The 15,585-nt window shown below is 34.5% G+C and overlaps 1 protein-coding gene and 1 long non-coding RNA gene across 2 annotated transcripts in view; one reads left to right on the forward strand and one right to left on the reverse strand.

Annotated features, from left to right (window-relative positions):
• LOC140845116 (uncharacterized) overlaps positions 1-15,585 on the reverse strand; it is a 215,872-nt gene that overhangs the window by 141,586 nt on the left and 58,701 nt on the right. The window lies entirely within an intron of this gene.
• LOC140844841 (uncharacterized) overlaps positions 1-15,585 on the forward strand; it is a 139,764-nt gene that overhangs the window by 115,567 nt on the left and 8,612 nt on the right. Inside the window, exon 4 of the mRNA XM_073217767.1 lies at positions 13,668-13,796. Within this exon, the coding sequence (XP_073073868.1) occupies positions 13,668-13,796 (129 nt within the window). The remainder of the gene's footprint in view (positions 1-13,667; positions 13,797-15,585) is intronic.

Raw genomic sequence — 15,585 nt, forward strand, 5'->3', positions numbered from 1 at the left:
ATGAGTCAGGTAAGTAGAGTCAGTTAAGACTTGTTGTGTGAAAATTAGAAGAAATGAATGCAGCATTTTGGCTGCAATGAGGGTCACATGAAGAAAATATTTTATCCACAATTTGGACCATCAGGAGTGTCAAAGATTGAGATCCTACAAATAAGAGCTCATAACTGAAGATCACTAAACCCACAAAGATATTAGTTAACATAAATGAGGACAGAAAAGCTGAAAGTCAACCTCTAAACAAGATAAATAAGACAGAAGCCACACTTAAATGCAAAGGGAAACTAAACCCCTTGAGAATAAGTAAAGATTTTTAAATACAGCTAGAGGAGAATAAAATTATCTTGAAAAATGTCAAAAAACTTTAATGACTATGTAAGAGTGAATTTACCTCTGGGCCATTTTTCTATTCCATTAATCTACCTGTTAATCTTGATTATTTTTGCTTCCTAATAAGTCTTCAATTCAGGTCTATAAATCATCTAACTCTCTTCTTTTTGAAGATAGCTTTGAATATTTCATATTGATTTTGGAATCAGCTTATCACTCCGTATCAAAAAAATCAATTGAGAGTTAGAGATTTCTGAGATTTATGATTGATGTTTTTAAAAGATGACTCTGACTTTTGTGTAGGGAATGGATTAGAGGAGAATAAGAACAGAGTCAAGAGCCTAGTTTGGAGATTATCACCCTGGTCTAAGAGCTGATGATGGAGGCCTAGTTCAAAGAGGAGCAGTGAAATGGAGATGAGGATGGCTTCAAACTAGGCTTTACAAGGAAGAGATGGAGACCCTTTGGAGAGTCTGAGAGCATGGTTCAGGGCATTCATGAATGTAATTCAAATGTGATGTCACAGGCGGATATATAAACTTTGGAGCTGCCTGACACACAAATGAAACAGACCTGAGCTGGATGTGATTATATAAAATTTGCGTGGTATTACATTGCTAAATTATTGTGAGAAAGCAAACACATGCTATTTTGGTGGTTGATAGGAGACGAAATGAATTAATCTGCAAACAATCTTGGAGTTGGGTTTAAAAGCATGATGATCTGTAATTATAATGGCTGTTTTCTTCAATCATCTCCTTCTGTGAACCTATTTAATCAGTCTGGGTGTATAATAAGCCACCATGTTACATATGCCCTGTAAATACGTTTTACTAAGGGTGAAATTCAGTGCTAAATGAGTTTGAAACCTGAACTGGTAATGGGAGGAGTGGCAGCTAATCTCTAAATTAAAAGAATTGTGTTAAAGATTTAAAATTGGCCTTAGCTGAGGTAAAACCACCAGGGCCTGAATTACAGAATCCCTCCTCTATCTCTGTGTATCTGTGTGTGTGTGTGTGTGTGTGTGTGTGCGCGCGCATGTATGCATGTGCGAACAATAACAGAGGCTGTTCTCTGCTTCATCCAAAAACAACATGCTGAAAATGCTAGCTCTAATAATTTTCTTTTATTGCAAAAGACTGAAAATGTAAAATCCTAAAGTAGATTAGTTTCTAAAAATCTTCAAGAGGAGAGACTAAATCCTTAAACCCTTTCTAAAAAGCTAAGTTTATATGAGAGTCACTTGACAAAGGAAGGAAAAATTATCAGACATAAAATATTCATTAATTAGACATAAACTATATGAGCTTGTCCTACATATACTATGCAAATTACTACTTAAGAATCTCATTGGTAAACAATCCAATTAATAAGTCTTGCTCCAATAACTTCTTATTTACCAGGCTCTTAACTATTGGAAGGTCCATTATAGACACTTTTATGATCCTCTTACCTGTTTATCACATAAATGTCACAAGTCATAAGAGCAACCTAGAAGCGAGGGCATACCTAATAAATAATACTCTAGGTCATGTATTTTTCTAGTCCACTGGGCTGAAGTTTGGAGGGAAGGAAAGAAGTTTAATAGCACTATGTTCTCTTAGACATTCATAAAGGCCAAGAATAAATCCACAATAATTATACTTTGGGGAGCTGTAAAAAAACACTTTGGTGCATATAAGGTCTATAGTTATAGAAGTGCCGCTGAAATACCATTTCCTGTTTGGAGAATTATTCGGTCACAAAATCTTTCCACATAGAAGTCCCTGATAAGACACGAGTGCCATGTCTTATCTTTGAGAGATATCCCTGAGAATAGTTTAAAAACCTAGGGAAGATATTCATGGAGTTGAGGAGACAGAAAGAAAAATAAAGTGGTCAATTTGGATGACTCGCCAAGTGTTGCATTTACGCATACTCTGTCATTTTAACTGAGACCATTAAATGCCATACTTTATTTCTACAGCATACACCAACCTATGTTGGCAACTTTGGAGAGAGGCAATAAAACTGAAGCCTCTTTTCAGAGAGTCTATGACTTATTTAGGGAGCCTGGAATACATAAAGCTGAAAAATTTAAATAACACAGACGTTTCCCTAACTTCTGAGCATGTGGATGACTAGCGGATGTTTACTCCATAACCAACCTCTCCTAATTCCTTTTTAAGAAAATAAAATAAAATTTTATTCTGGGCAGTCATGTGCCCTGATGAAATATCTGCCTTCTCAGACTATCTAGAAACTGGGAGTCCCCACTTGGCCCATTTCTAGCTATTGGGATGTAAACAAAAGCACCTGGATGAGCATCCAAGAAAGTCATTGTTTCAATGATGAAAATGAATAGATTCAGTTGGTGGCAGTTTTTGCCATTTGCTTTTTATCTTCTTCTTGCCTGAATTGTGGATTCCATACCTGCAAATGGAATAACCATCCTGTGACAAGAAGAACAAAAGCCACAGGTCCAGAGAGAAGCATGGCAAAAACATAAGAAATCTGCTATGCCGGTGGTATGATGGAACCACCATCACAGCTATGCTGTGCCTACCCTTGGACTTACAGTGAGAGGAAATACAACTATTCGGTTAAACTTCAGGCAGCTGAATCCAATCCTAACTGATGGATATGTTACTAGAGTTAACATGTGAGTCATGCATGTCACTGCTCCTAACAAATACTTCAAGTTCTCTGAGCACTATCTCATCTCATTTATTTCTTACAACAGCCCCTATTGGAATAAGTGGCAGTGTCTACTTTTTCAGATACAGATAAGGAATGTTGGCAACTTGGAGATTCACGGATGTGTCTGTCCTAGGATCACACACAGGCACTCCCTGGTATGCACAGAATTTGCACTTAATTTGCTCCACTCTACCACCATATCAATTCAATATCATTAATATTAAAGGTTTCCTCAATATCTCTTAGCTAACAAGTGTTTTTGCTGTTAAAAAAAGCAATCTTTACTTGTGCAGGTCTTACAATTATATAGTCTATTTTAGCTACAATACCATACTTGAAGTTCACAAGTCTAATGGAAATAGGATAATTTGTGTTATCCACATTTTACAGCTTCACAAGTTGAGTTTAGAAGATGACGGACCTGCTCAAGAAAGGAAAGGAGGGAGAACATGTTTATGTCAAATAACCTCTAATTCAGTGCCTCTATAGGCCGAGTTCTGCCATGAACTCTATTTTGTCTCCTTTTCCTCTTTTCCCAGTGAAGCTCTCTTTCTGCACCTGAAAATAATCTGTTTAGGAAGCTGGGACAATGCTCTGAGGAACCAGTGTTGGTTAAGTCTGTGACTCCTGTGAAATTCTGGGCAGGGGATTAACGATAGCTGTGTCTAGCAAGCTTGGACCTTCTGCCAACCCTGGACCCCAGAACTGATGAACTGTGAGGGAGCTCATCCCTGCATATCCAACTGCTAAATGCTGTGACACATGCCAATGCTTACATGGGAAGCAGAGTAATGTGGGCTGCAGTAGAGCCAGCAAAATGTACAAAGAAGGGTTGCTGGGTGACACCTAAGCAGGCCGTCTAGTTATGTGTAGTGATGATGTAGTTATATCACCATTCAAGGTGAATCTGAGGTCTGCTGGTGGTCCATCTTGCTTTTTCCATTTTGCCAAGCATGTTTGATGGCTTTGTAAAATGAAATATATGCACCACGTGAGGTCTGCCAGCCTGACTGACACTGTGTACCCCAGGGAGGCACACTGTTGAACAAACAGGAAAGCTTTTATCCTGACAACATGCTGCGAGCCTTTCTCTAAGGCTGAGTCAACACACAGCAATGGTTATATAACACATTTGAAAGAATGGAGAATGGAGTGATCTTCACCCGATTTATTAGGCAAGGATAGCGTTAGAGTCTTCCATTATTATGCATATAATCCTGCGTCTAATTCAAAAATTATTGATGTATGCATTTTGTTTACAAATCTAGAATGAAATAAATGTAACAAAATAACAAAATCTGAAGTTTGTGAGTTACTATAAAAAATGAATGAATTGAGGCAACTGAACTTTATGCAGTCTTACAATAATTGGAAAGAAAGCACAAGTTTAAAAAGACACACAGTTCATATGGAGTAAGGGTGCTTATTGGCCATTGCTTCTTTCAAATTTATTTTTTACTTTTTTAAAAAAAATCTATCTTTTCTGTTGTTTTACAGTGGGCACCAAAGGCATCTGGAGCCAGTTACATGTATTTATGTTCTATTCTGACTAAAATGGCTTGGCTGAAAAGTATTTCAAAATTTAAGGAAAAATAAAACTGACTTTAGACGCCCATGCCAGGTTTTAGCCCAGAGCAAAGTGTCGTGGCTGATCCCTAAATTAAATGGAAACACTGACAGACTCTTTATACTGGCAGTGTTTGTAAGGATAACAGGTAAATACAATAGTTTGAACTAATAATAGGTAACGTTTTCCAGGTTTGGCTATTAAAGGTCCCTCATGACAAACAAGCTTTATAAAGTTTCTCCAAGAAAAGTTTACTTATAAGACAAAAAAAATCAAAATTCAGCCAATTTTCCATTGCAATAAAATATGATTCCTTTTTGGTCATTTTCATATTGTTAATTTCTCTTTGCAAGTTTTACATTATTACAATATGTACTTTTGGGTATTAGGCCTTTGTTTAAAAGAGACCCTGCAGGCAGCAATAAACTGAGGGCTTTTAATGAGATATTATTAAATTTCCTTTTAATGCAAGTTAACTGTTTACAAGTTTCTTTTAAAAATTAACATTTTTATGAAATATCCTTTATCTCATTGGTTTCCCATATTACTTCAACTTACAATATGATTCTTTAGTGTTTGTATTTAATCAAAATTCTGAACATATTCACATTATAGCTTGTTGAAATGGCTTCACATTATTGTTTGTTTGGTTGGTTTTATTCTTTATCATTAATATTCCCTAAAGAGAAAACTATGAAGCCTGGCAGGAGGTTTAGTGGATGGATTGGAGAGAGGAGAGCAATATTTAGATCCTGGCTTTGACAGTCCTGAGCTTTCCAATTGTGGGTACTGTTCTTATTTTTGAGAGGGGAGCTAAAACTGAAGCTCAGTCAGAGTAAGTCTGGAAATGAAAGGAGATAAGAGGCCCAGCACAACTCCTGGCCTGTGGCAAATGCTCTGTGAAGCTTTGCTATGATCGCTTTCTGTGTGATTTTTTTTTTGTAGGAATAGCATATAGAGCAATTTCCTCTCATTAAGCACCCATTAGCCATCTTCTATAAATTGAAGTGTTTATCACCACTACTTTACAGTGCTACCGATTCATTATGAAACTCCGTACATATGAATGGTCTGCTTCTGAATTCTCTTTTCTATTTAACTGGTCAACCGTCTTTGTGCCTGTGTCATTAATACCATGTTATAATGGTTTTATAAGATACTTTGAAAGCTAATTTTCCAAGTCCTCTTATTTTGTTTGTTCTAAAGAGTGTATTGGCTCTTGTGGGCTTGGTTACTTTCTTCACATATATGTTAGAATCTACTTGTGTTAGATTCTGTGAAGAATCCCATTAAAATATGTATTGAAAATTCATAGACTCTAGAAATCAATTTGATAAAACTGCTGTCTTTTGCATTTTCATTCTTGCCATATATAAGCATGACGTTGTTTTCTATTTACTTACCTAAATGTTGCATATATATGTGTATACACATATATTCATAAACACACATATATATATACACATGTATTTTCTATAACTTTCAATATTTTTTGTATATTTTCTCAGAAGGATCTTTTCATGGTTTTAATTATTTAATTAGCTAAAGGTAATTTCTGAAATTATGTTCCCTGGCTGTTGCCAAATTTAAAGTTTGTTATTCATTCTGAATAAAATTATATTTACGTCCTTGTTTTTTGTGTAGGCAGTTATACTTTCTGCAATATTTAGAATGTAAAGTTTTTGAATAGGAATGGCAAGCATGCTTCTCTTATTTCTAATTTTAAGAGAAAAGACTATTATTTCACCACCATGTATAATGTTTTGAGTTTTGGCAGATAGCCTTAATCTGGTTAAGAAAGCTCCCCATTTTTTTTAAAACACTAGTGTAGAATTTTATGATTGGTGTATTTGCATCTATTGAGACTCTTACATGGTTTTCTCTTTTAATCATTTAATTTGGTAAATTATAATTTTTTTGAAGTTAATTTACAATCATTTCTGGGATTAATGGAGTCAATATGAATTTACTGACACCTTACTATATAATGTCCTGGTCTAGTATGGGAGTTTACCTATGAACAAAACAGACAAACCTTAAGGGAGCTCACATAATTAGAGGAAAAGACTACAAATAAATATTTTAAATGTATATAAGTAACATGTTACTCATAAGTACAATGGAGAAAAACCACAAAACTAACTTGTTTGCAATACATTATATCATACATATGCTTCTGGATTTGTTTTGCCAATATTTTGTTTAGGATATCTGTGTTCTCATGAATGTGTTGGCCTACCCCTTACCTGCTCTCATGGAGTGTTCAGACAAGATTTTGTGAGCCTTGTGAGATGGGGACCATTCCCTCATTTAAATTTGTTTTTTTTATATTGTATTAATTTGTCCAAATGAGCATACTAACAATTTCTATGTGTTCACTCCAAATAGGTAATGCACAAAACTCCCCCCAATATATTTATATTATAATGTGCAAAATAATTATCTCTTCTGTGTGACTTACATCAGAGATTGTAAGAACTGAGTGAAATATAGCATTTAATTCAATATGATTTATTTCATTACATCTATTTTTATTCTGATCATTTGATTTTGTTTATTTATAATAATATAAAATATTGTCTTGTATCAATATTTGCATTCTGGATAAAGTTCTGCCAGAACGTTATCAAAGTCAGTTGTGATTTCTGCCAAATGAAAATTTCTGTGTTCACATTACTTCTAGAATGATAGTGTCAACTCTAGACACGGCCTTGCCAAGAATAGAATCATGTAGATTATGCCTTCAAAAACAGCATTTTTGTCTCACTTCTGATATAAGTTTAGTTATACAGAAAGGCAGTTGTTAATATTTTTAAAAATCATATATCAATTTAGAACACTTAAATCTATTGGTGATGTGTGTGTTCTATATTACTATTAAAATGAATATGTGATAAAACTGCTTATCTTTGTATGTACTCTAATTCTTTAATTAACTATTTTCCATTCCTAAAACTTTGCAATTTAACAAAATTTAGTAATAGTCATTTCAGGCAGAACAAAGTAATTAGTATATCATCATTTTTTTCAACATATGCAAGAAAGATGGGTTAATATTTCTAAAAAGTTCCTATATATACCATCTTTTAGACAATTTGACTGTAATTGATGCAGATAATTTTCAATAAAAGTGACCAATAATTTAATATCCAAATTTCAGATATTATGTTATTTTATCTGAATCAGAAAAAACGTATTTGTTTTAATGGAATCTTTGAGATAGTCTCTCTTATGTTTATCCTGGAGTGTATCTGTTATGACTGACATAAAGGTAGAGTGCATTTACATCCAGCTCTATTGGTGAGGGATCTTCTGCTACATAATGGTCAAATTAGTAGCTGGAAACCTTTTTTAATTTTCTGGCATTTTTTTCTATTTTCTCAAAAACTTTATTCAGTTACTCAGATAACTGTACTTTATTTTCACCTTTAATAGCTTTCTATTTTTTCGTGATAATTCTTTGAGAATGTATTTCTCTAAACAATGGAGAAATGATATAATAGCTTAGTACTGTAACATGTAATTTGTAAAACCTAAAATATTATGTACCTCACTAAAAATTTGTTATCGGAATTATATCTGTACTCATGAAATTTCTATTTGATCAAATAAATACTTGTTATAATTTAACTAGTGAATCATTATGCAGTTATTTCTAATTTATTACTACACTCTACTTTGTAACTTATTAGCTATAAATGAAAATTAGTTACTACTTACCAATTCCTATTACAAAAAAGGTAATTCTACTTTTAAGTTAGGAGCTTAATAAATATCATTCTAGCACATTAAACAAATAGTAGACCATAGGACTAAAATTTGAAACATCATATATAACAAAAGTAGTACTAAAACTTAAAGTTTTAGATATTCATCAATAACCACTGCAGTCAGAGAATGGTTTTAAATTTTAAACTATTTTAAATATTTTTTTAAAATACAGTAGATTTGCAAGGTATTTATATTACCCAACTTATTCCTCTTTTGTAAATAGAAGCAAAACTAAACATACTAGCCCAATAGAACAGGGCATTTTATTTTCTTCTGCCAAAAAGAATCTGTACTGATTCATTAGAATAAACACATCTTTCAGAATATTTTTATAATAAATATGAAAATTATCCATCTCTGGCTTTAGCAAAATCATAAAACAACAGAAATAATTTCCAAAGTAATAAAGAAATCTGCTATGTGATTAGCACATCCTGCAATGTGGCACCCATATGCGTCTTGCCATGACCAGCCTGCCACAGTATCTCCTACTCTGAAACTGCTTCTACTGACAAATCCATATACATCATTTAGGAAGAGTAGGCAATGACTTTTTCAGTATTTCCAAATACAGTTGACCCTTGAACAATATGGGTTTAAACTGCACAGGTCTATTATTACATAGGTTTTATTCAATAAATGTGGTACAGAACTATAAATGTATTTTCTCTTCCTTAAGAGTTTATTTTCTTGAGCTTACTTTACTGTAAGAATACTGCGTATATTATATATATATAACATATATAGAAATGTTAATTGACTGTGTTATTGGTAAAGCTTCCAGTCAAGAGTAGTAGGCTATTAGTAAAGTTTTTAGGGAGACAAAAGTTATGCCGATTTTGGACTGCGTGAGGCCCCTCTTCTCCACATTGTTCAAGGGTCATCTGTATATCCCCAGAGTTGTTTAGCTTCATCCATTTTTGTACAGTTCATCTTCTCTCTTCTGCCAAATAATAAAGCTCAAGCATAGCCTATTTTCTGAATTTCAAGAGAGAGTCTGCTGTTTGGTCTCATCTGCAGAACCACAGCACCTTGAAAACAATCCTGTAGCCTTCAAAACTCAGAACAATGTGGCATCATAGGGCTCACCAATTTGATGCCACAACTTTTATACAGAGTTTCATTTACTGAGCAGATGGCTGTTAATGTGGATGGGCTTATATAATGCAGTGGAGTGCCCTGGGACACAGAGCACAAGCATTTCAATATCCGCCTGTTTGCCAGAGTTAAGGCTAAATTTGTTCTTGGGCAAAGAGAAAATTATTTGATCAAGTGAGCTCTGGGAAGTCCTGCTGGGTAAGAGCCTGAAGTTACCACGGAAAGAGAATCAGATTGTTAACGGGGGTGAGGATGGGATTAAATCGCTGGTGCAGGGCTGAAGGGTATAGTCAATAGCTTTTGCCTCTTTCATTTTCCATTTTTTTACTACATGTCCTTCACAATCAAGAGTATGCCATTCAGTTTGGGGACTGGCACACAGATGTGAAATTTACTTTCATCAATTAAGGAACAAAATCTAATGTGACCAATAGCAACAACAAAAGATGGCAAAAGATAAACCAGCCACATGCTATGGAAAGAAAGCTGATGTACTGTGCTAAAGTCAAATGAAAAGAACTTTAAGATAGATACATTATTGTGATATAGAGCAGAGACATGGGACAAGAGTAATGCCACTATAAAGTCTACAGAGCCCACAAAGGCCTAGCTTATTGTTTGACTTAATCTTTATGCTGTTCCTCCCTTCTTCCAGTCACTTTAATCAATTATGTAACATGTAACCCGGACAGAAGACAGACCTCAGGAGTGTAAATGAACCTACATGGATAAAAAATGCCAAGATCAGGACACAGAGTTCCCTAAATAACTCTATTCTTTAGAAAAAACTTCAAAGGAATTATTAATCACCTGTACACATCATGCCTTACATGGATCCCTATCCAAAAGACCTTATAAAACCCAAACCCTAAGTCCTTAAGGGTGCCTCCTCTCTGAGGTCATCCTCCCTCCTGCTGCGTACTGTTCCTTTAAATAAAACTTGCTCAGAGGCACCTCTTCTCTGAGGCTGCCACACTTCCCCCTATGAGTGCATACTTTGCTTCTAAGTAAAACTTTCTTGCTGCTTAAGCCTGTGGTGCTTTGTCTCTGAATTCTTTTCTTCAACAAAATAAAGAATTCCTGGACATCCACCGCTGGTGGTAAGTGTCTCTGTCACTTTGCTATTTCATTCAGCTTTCGAGTCGCAAACACAGCTCTACGATCCCGTTCTTTATGAGCCTGACTGAGTGTCTCTCTGCTTTTCTCCCTTTTTCCTTCCTTGTTGTCCACCACCTGCACGGCTGCATGTTTGCACAAATAAAAGGATCACTGTCCTGGCACTATGCAATTCTGGCACTCGCTATGACTTCTGCTTTAATGAATTCCTTTTTTGCTTGCACTTGGGCCATCTGTTCTCAGATTCTTTCGGATCAGACTCAAGAGTCCTCCCTCCCCCATCCCGCTTGAGGTTTCCCCTAGTTCTCAGGGAAGGACCTCCCCAGACAGGACTTCCCGACAACAACTGGAAGTAAAAAATTTCAAGTCAGTGAGAAGTTATAATAAATACACACTTAAATTAACCCATGAAATAACCTCAAATACACAAACAAAATTTTAGAATGTAGAAATTACTAAATCCAACATTGGTGTGAGAGAGCTAAACAGTTTTTTTTGATAATTCTTAAGACAAAAGATTATGTATTTATAAGAATATAGGAGACTTGAACAACCAAATCAGCAGCTCCGTTGAATAGATAGATGGACAACTATGAGGCAAACAAAGCGAGCACTCATATAAATCAAAGGTTATAAATATGAGGATATAGGTCTTAAATCCATTAAGATGACCATTTAGGAAAAAAAGTTAAAAATTAAAAATAAATTTACATGGAATATACAATGTTTTTAAAATACCCAGCCCCCACCATAGATGAACTCATAGTTGGCAGCTACTTATAAAAAGAGACGGACAACTATTTTTTTTTTAAATACACATAGAGGTAGCTTAAAACAGCATTCTGTGGTGATAATGTAACCTCTAACAAATAACTTAAAAAGTTAAAGAAGAGTGTAGTTCCTTGATATAAATGTTTCTGTTTGTCTTCTTCTATGTCACATGTATGATGTCAGATTTTAGAATTCAAGTTATCTGAGCCAAGGCAATGAAGTGTTTTTTTCCACACCTTTCTGGCATTTCACTTCGCCAATGGAAGACTGTCAGAGCTGTACTCTCACATTAAGACGAAGATAATTGTAATCACATAACTCTAGGGAAGGGAATTTGGTGTTCTGAGCATGTTATACACCTAAATAAAACAGAGCCAGGTGTTATTTCTGTTTCTATTTTAAAGCTTCAGAATAGCTGGGTATTGCATATTTTCTGGGGATACTTAGCTGGTTACTCTCACGTGGCATTTGCCATGGTCTAGGCGAGGGGCTCAGTCCACATCCTTGTAAATCTTAAAATTCTAATGTTTTGTCTCAGAATTGTTGTGTTTTGGGGAAGTAGATTTGCATGATCCTTCTCTGTGAACTTGGCTTTATGTATATATGTGTGTCTATATAAATATAAGTGTATATATTGGAATGCATATTCATTAATTTATAGTGAGAAATACGACTGGAAAGGTTCACTTGACCCAACCAGTGTGTTCTCTCCTGTAGAAGCAGATGTATGCAGAGCTAGCTTATTTGAGTGTTGGCAAAGCCTGGAATGTAAAAAGGCAAATTCTGGTAGTTTTCAGCAGTCTGCCAGCCACAAAGGCTGGGGGCGGCATTCTCATACACCGTTCGCCCAGGCAGCTCTAATATTCAAACCTAGTTACTAGGATGTCTTCCCATCTGAACAATGCTTACATAGGCTCTGCCTGCTTTTCGCCTCCTGTCTGCCCTATCTGTGTATTTCCATAATTGATGACACTCTGTTCACTCAGTCTTTTATCTACACAGAGCATGATTTGATTAGGTTTTTACTTATTAGAATCACATTCTGGCCTGACCTTCTTGAGATTATTACTCTCATATTACATTGCTCAGAGTTTTGGGTGTCCTTGAATGTTTAGTAACACACTTACAGATGATAACATGATTTTGTCCCATGTATCTATCCTAAAATCTTCATGGATTTGCCAGAATAACAGTGGTCACATTTCTAAGACCTTGGAATAGGGGTGTCCTGTCGTAGCCTCCAGGAATGACTGCTCAGTAATTGTGAGGAATCTGGCCGATGGAGTTTCATTTTTGGCATTACTAGAAATTTAAGGCCAAAATTGACAGTGTTAAGGCCTCAGAGGGAAACACTTCATTTTCATTTAATAAAAAATGTTCTTCCTTGAAAATCGAGGGGGGCTAGAAACCATCTGAAGGCCTTAAGTCTTTGTGGTGTTGTCTGGCTTGTCTTTGTGCCAGCCTGCGGTTATCCCTAGTGTCTGACTTAATCTATAGGCTCACTTTTTGTTCAGGGTAGGAATGCACTAGTGTGCTTATAATAAGTCAAGTTCAGTGGGATTTAATTCTTTTAATTTAGTATTGCTGTTATGTTTTGGAAGGTAAAGTTGGCACTTTGGAGGGAACATGCATCTCTGTGAATTGTTATCATATAATTTTTTCATAACTATCACTTGGTCTTTACCTTTCTTGCAGGCTGTAAAAAAATTCCGGTATTTCTTTGTTAATCTTATTTTTCAATCCTTTCCTCCCTTTCTTCTTTTAAATGTTCTTAAGGAACCTATATTTAAGATTTTACACGATCGTTCAAGTTTACAGCAATAGTTTGTATGTATGTTTTAAAATTTTATATATATATATATATATATATATATATATATATATATATATATATAGTTATGATAATATGATATAGTAGCAGAATTTGTGGCTATAGTACCAAAATTTGAATATTAATTGTTTATTCATTTGTCCAGTATTCACCTAGAGGAGATAGGGGACTCATTTACAGGCAGAATGGTCTACAGTATTGTTTATTTTTTATTCCCTCATTGGCTAAGGGAAGATGAGAAATTTCTTGTTCTACAACTATGTTTGTTATTATAAATATTTTATTAAAAACTTTTTCCCTTTAGCCTTACTTTACTTTTTAAAATCAGTATGTAGAAACAAAACAAAATTAAGCTGCTTTTTGTGCTCCTCATAAAAAGAGAACTTTTGACTGTTACTTAGAGGTTTTATTTGTGTTCTTTTTCCCTAATGCCTAATGATCATATTGATATCTATTGTTATATTGATATTACTACTGATCACTTATGCTGCATTTTATATTTTGTAGACAAACTTCTTTTCAAGTACAAAACTTCAAGAACAGAAGAAAAGTTTGGTGGCAAAAAATGAACTCTGCACACTTTCACAGTCTGTGGCCGTCACATATTCGTTGTTCCAAGAAAAGAAGATGTCTTTGGTAAGCGTTATTTTCAAGTTAGAGGGAATTAAAAAGGTTTTCTAAATATGTGTCTTAACAACTTTTTAGTATTAATGTTGTGAATTGGGATAAATTTCTTCTAGTCCTACAATATTTGATATTGTTCCATTTTCTATTTAATTTTAGGATGGAATGCCATTTTCTTTCTCTGTTAGGACTCTCTCTGTCAAGTAAAAACAGCAAGTGTAGTTTGGCCATGATTCTATACAGAGAGTGTAGCAGAGGTAGTGAAACATACATTTATTGTTTAGAGATTCTTTAGGGATTTTTATGTACAATATCATGTGATATTCAAACACTAACTGTTTGAATAGAGCAGCCATATTTTAAGACTGGTTTTTTTTTTTTAATTCCTGCTTAGCATATCTCTGGAAGGATGTCCAAGAAGATAGAAATCAGTTAGAAACAGCAGTAAACTTGCTTTTCACTCTGCATCTCTAGTACTGCTCTGTTTTTCAGCCATGCTGGATGCTCTTTGAAAAACATGTAATTACTGTGAAAAGTGACCACACTTAATATTTCATTGTTCTGGCATGAATCCTTAAGGCTGTTGAGGATTTTTTAATATATAAAATGGGACAGAATAAGGCTTCCAGCTCAGTTTAACTAATTTGAATTCCGGTCCTCTCTGACATTAAATTGATTTGGACAAGGCGATGTGGTCTAATGCCTGCTTTTCCTGTTCTCTTTGTCTCTATCTGCTAGGCGACATTACAGGTTTTTATTCAGGTTACGTTCCAGTATAAATAAGGATAAACAGTCCTTAGCTTGTCTTAATCACTTAATCGATATCCTAATTAGAAAATCAAATTGCTTAATCAAAAATACAAAAGCCATTACAGAAGAAGCCGAATAATTCCACTGTACTAATTTTGAAACAAATTACATGATAAACAGGAATGTTAAGTTCAGTCTCTTACTTATACAGTAACTTCCCTTTATCCCTATGTGTATGGTATAACTAGATACAGTTACTAAGGAAATTTGGGATAGCCTCTAAATTTTCTGAATGTAGTGCATTCTACTACTTAGCCATGATATGAGGTTTCTTGTATAACATTACACATACATGTGGTTAAAAATGTGAAGAGTGGTATATCTTCATTTATATCTTTTGCTCTTATTTGATTGTTAACTATTGTGTAATATCATGGTGTAATTATCTGTTCCTCCCAGGAGTCTGAGGGTCTTGCCAGTTAACCACAAAATTAAACATGCCTAAGACTAATTAATCAGGAGCAATAATACAATTAGTGTTAGGTAATTTGATGCCTCATATCAAATAACGCTGATATTATACACACATGGTGCACACTGTGTAATAGAAAAGGGTAGACAGTTAATGAAAGTAACTTAAAACCTACCTTTGAAGGATGAAAATAATAGTTTGAAACGATCTATTCTATGAAAGTATCAACATTCATGCAAATACTGTCCAAATTCAGACTTTCGAGATGTATTAAAAGGGAGTATCATTAAATAATTTAAAGCTGAGTGTTTTAACTTCCTGAATGTTTAGATGACTATTTTACCTAATAAGCATCTTAATGGGTTTGGAGCTATGTTTGTTTAAAAAGCTGCATGAATATATAGTATTGACCTAAATTTAATACAATTCTTGTTAAGTTCAATACTAGGTAAATGATGACAGCCCTTGTTAAATTGGGGTTGTTATTATTTTATGAACAGAGTCAATATAAAACACCTATTAAGATCTCAAAAATAGTTTATAGAGTGCTTATGGGGCCTTATGTTATCACTAAGCATT

Source organism: Manis javanica, chromosome 12 (genome assembly GCF_040802235.1).
Source record: "Manis javanica isolate MJ-LG chromosome 12, MJ_LKY, whole genome shotgun sequence".
In the NCBI taxonomy this organism is placed as follows: domain Eukaryota; kingdom Metazoa; phylum Chordata; class Mammalia; order Pholidota; family Manidae; genus Manis; species Manis javanica.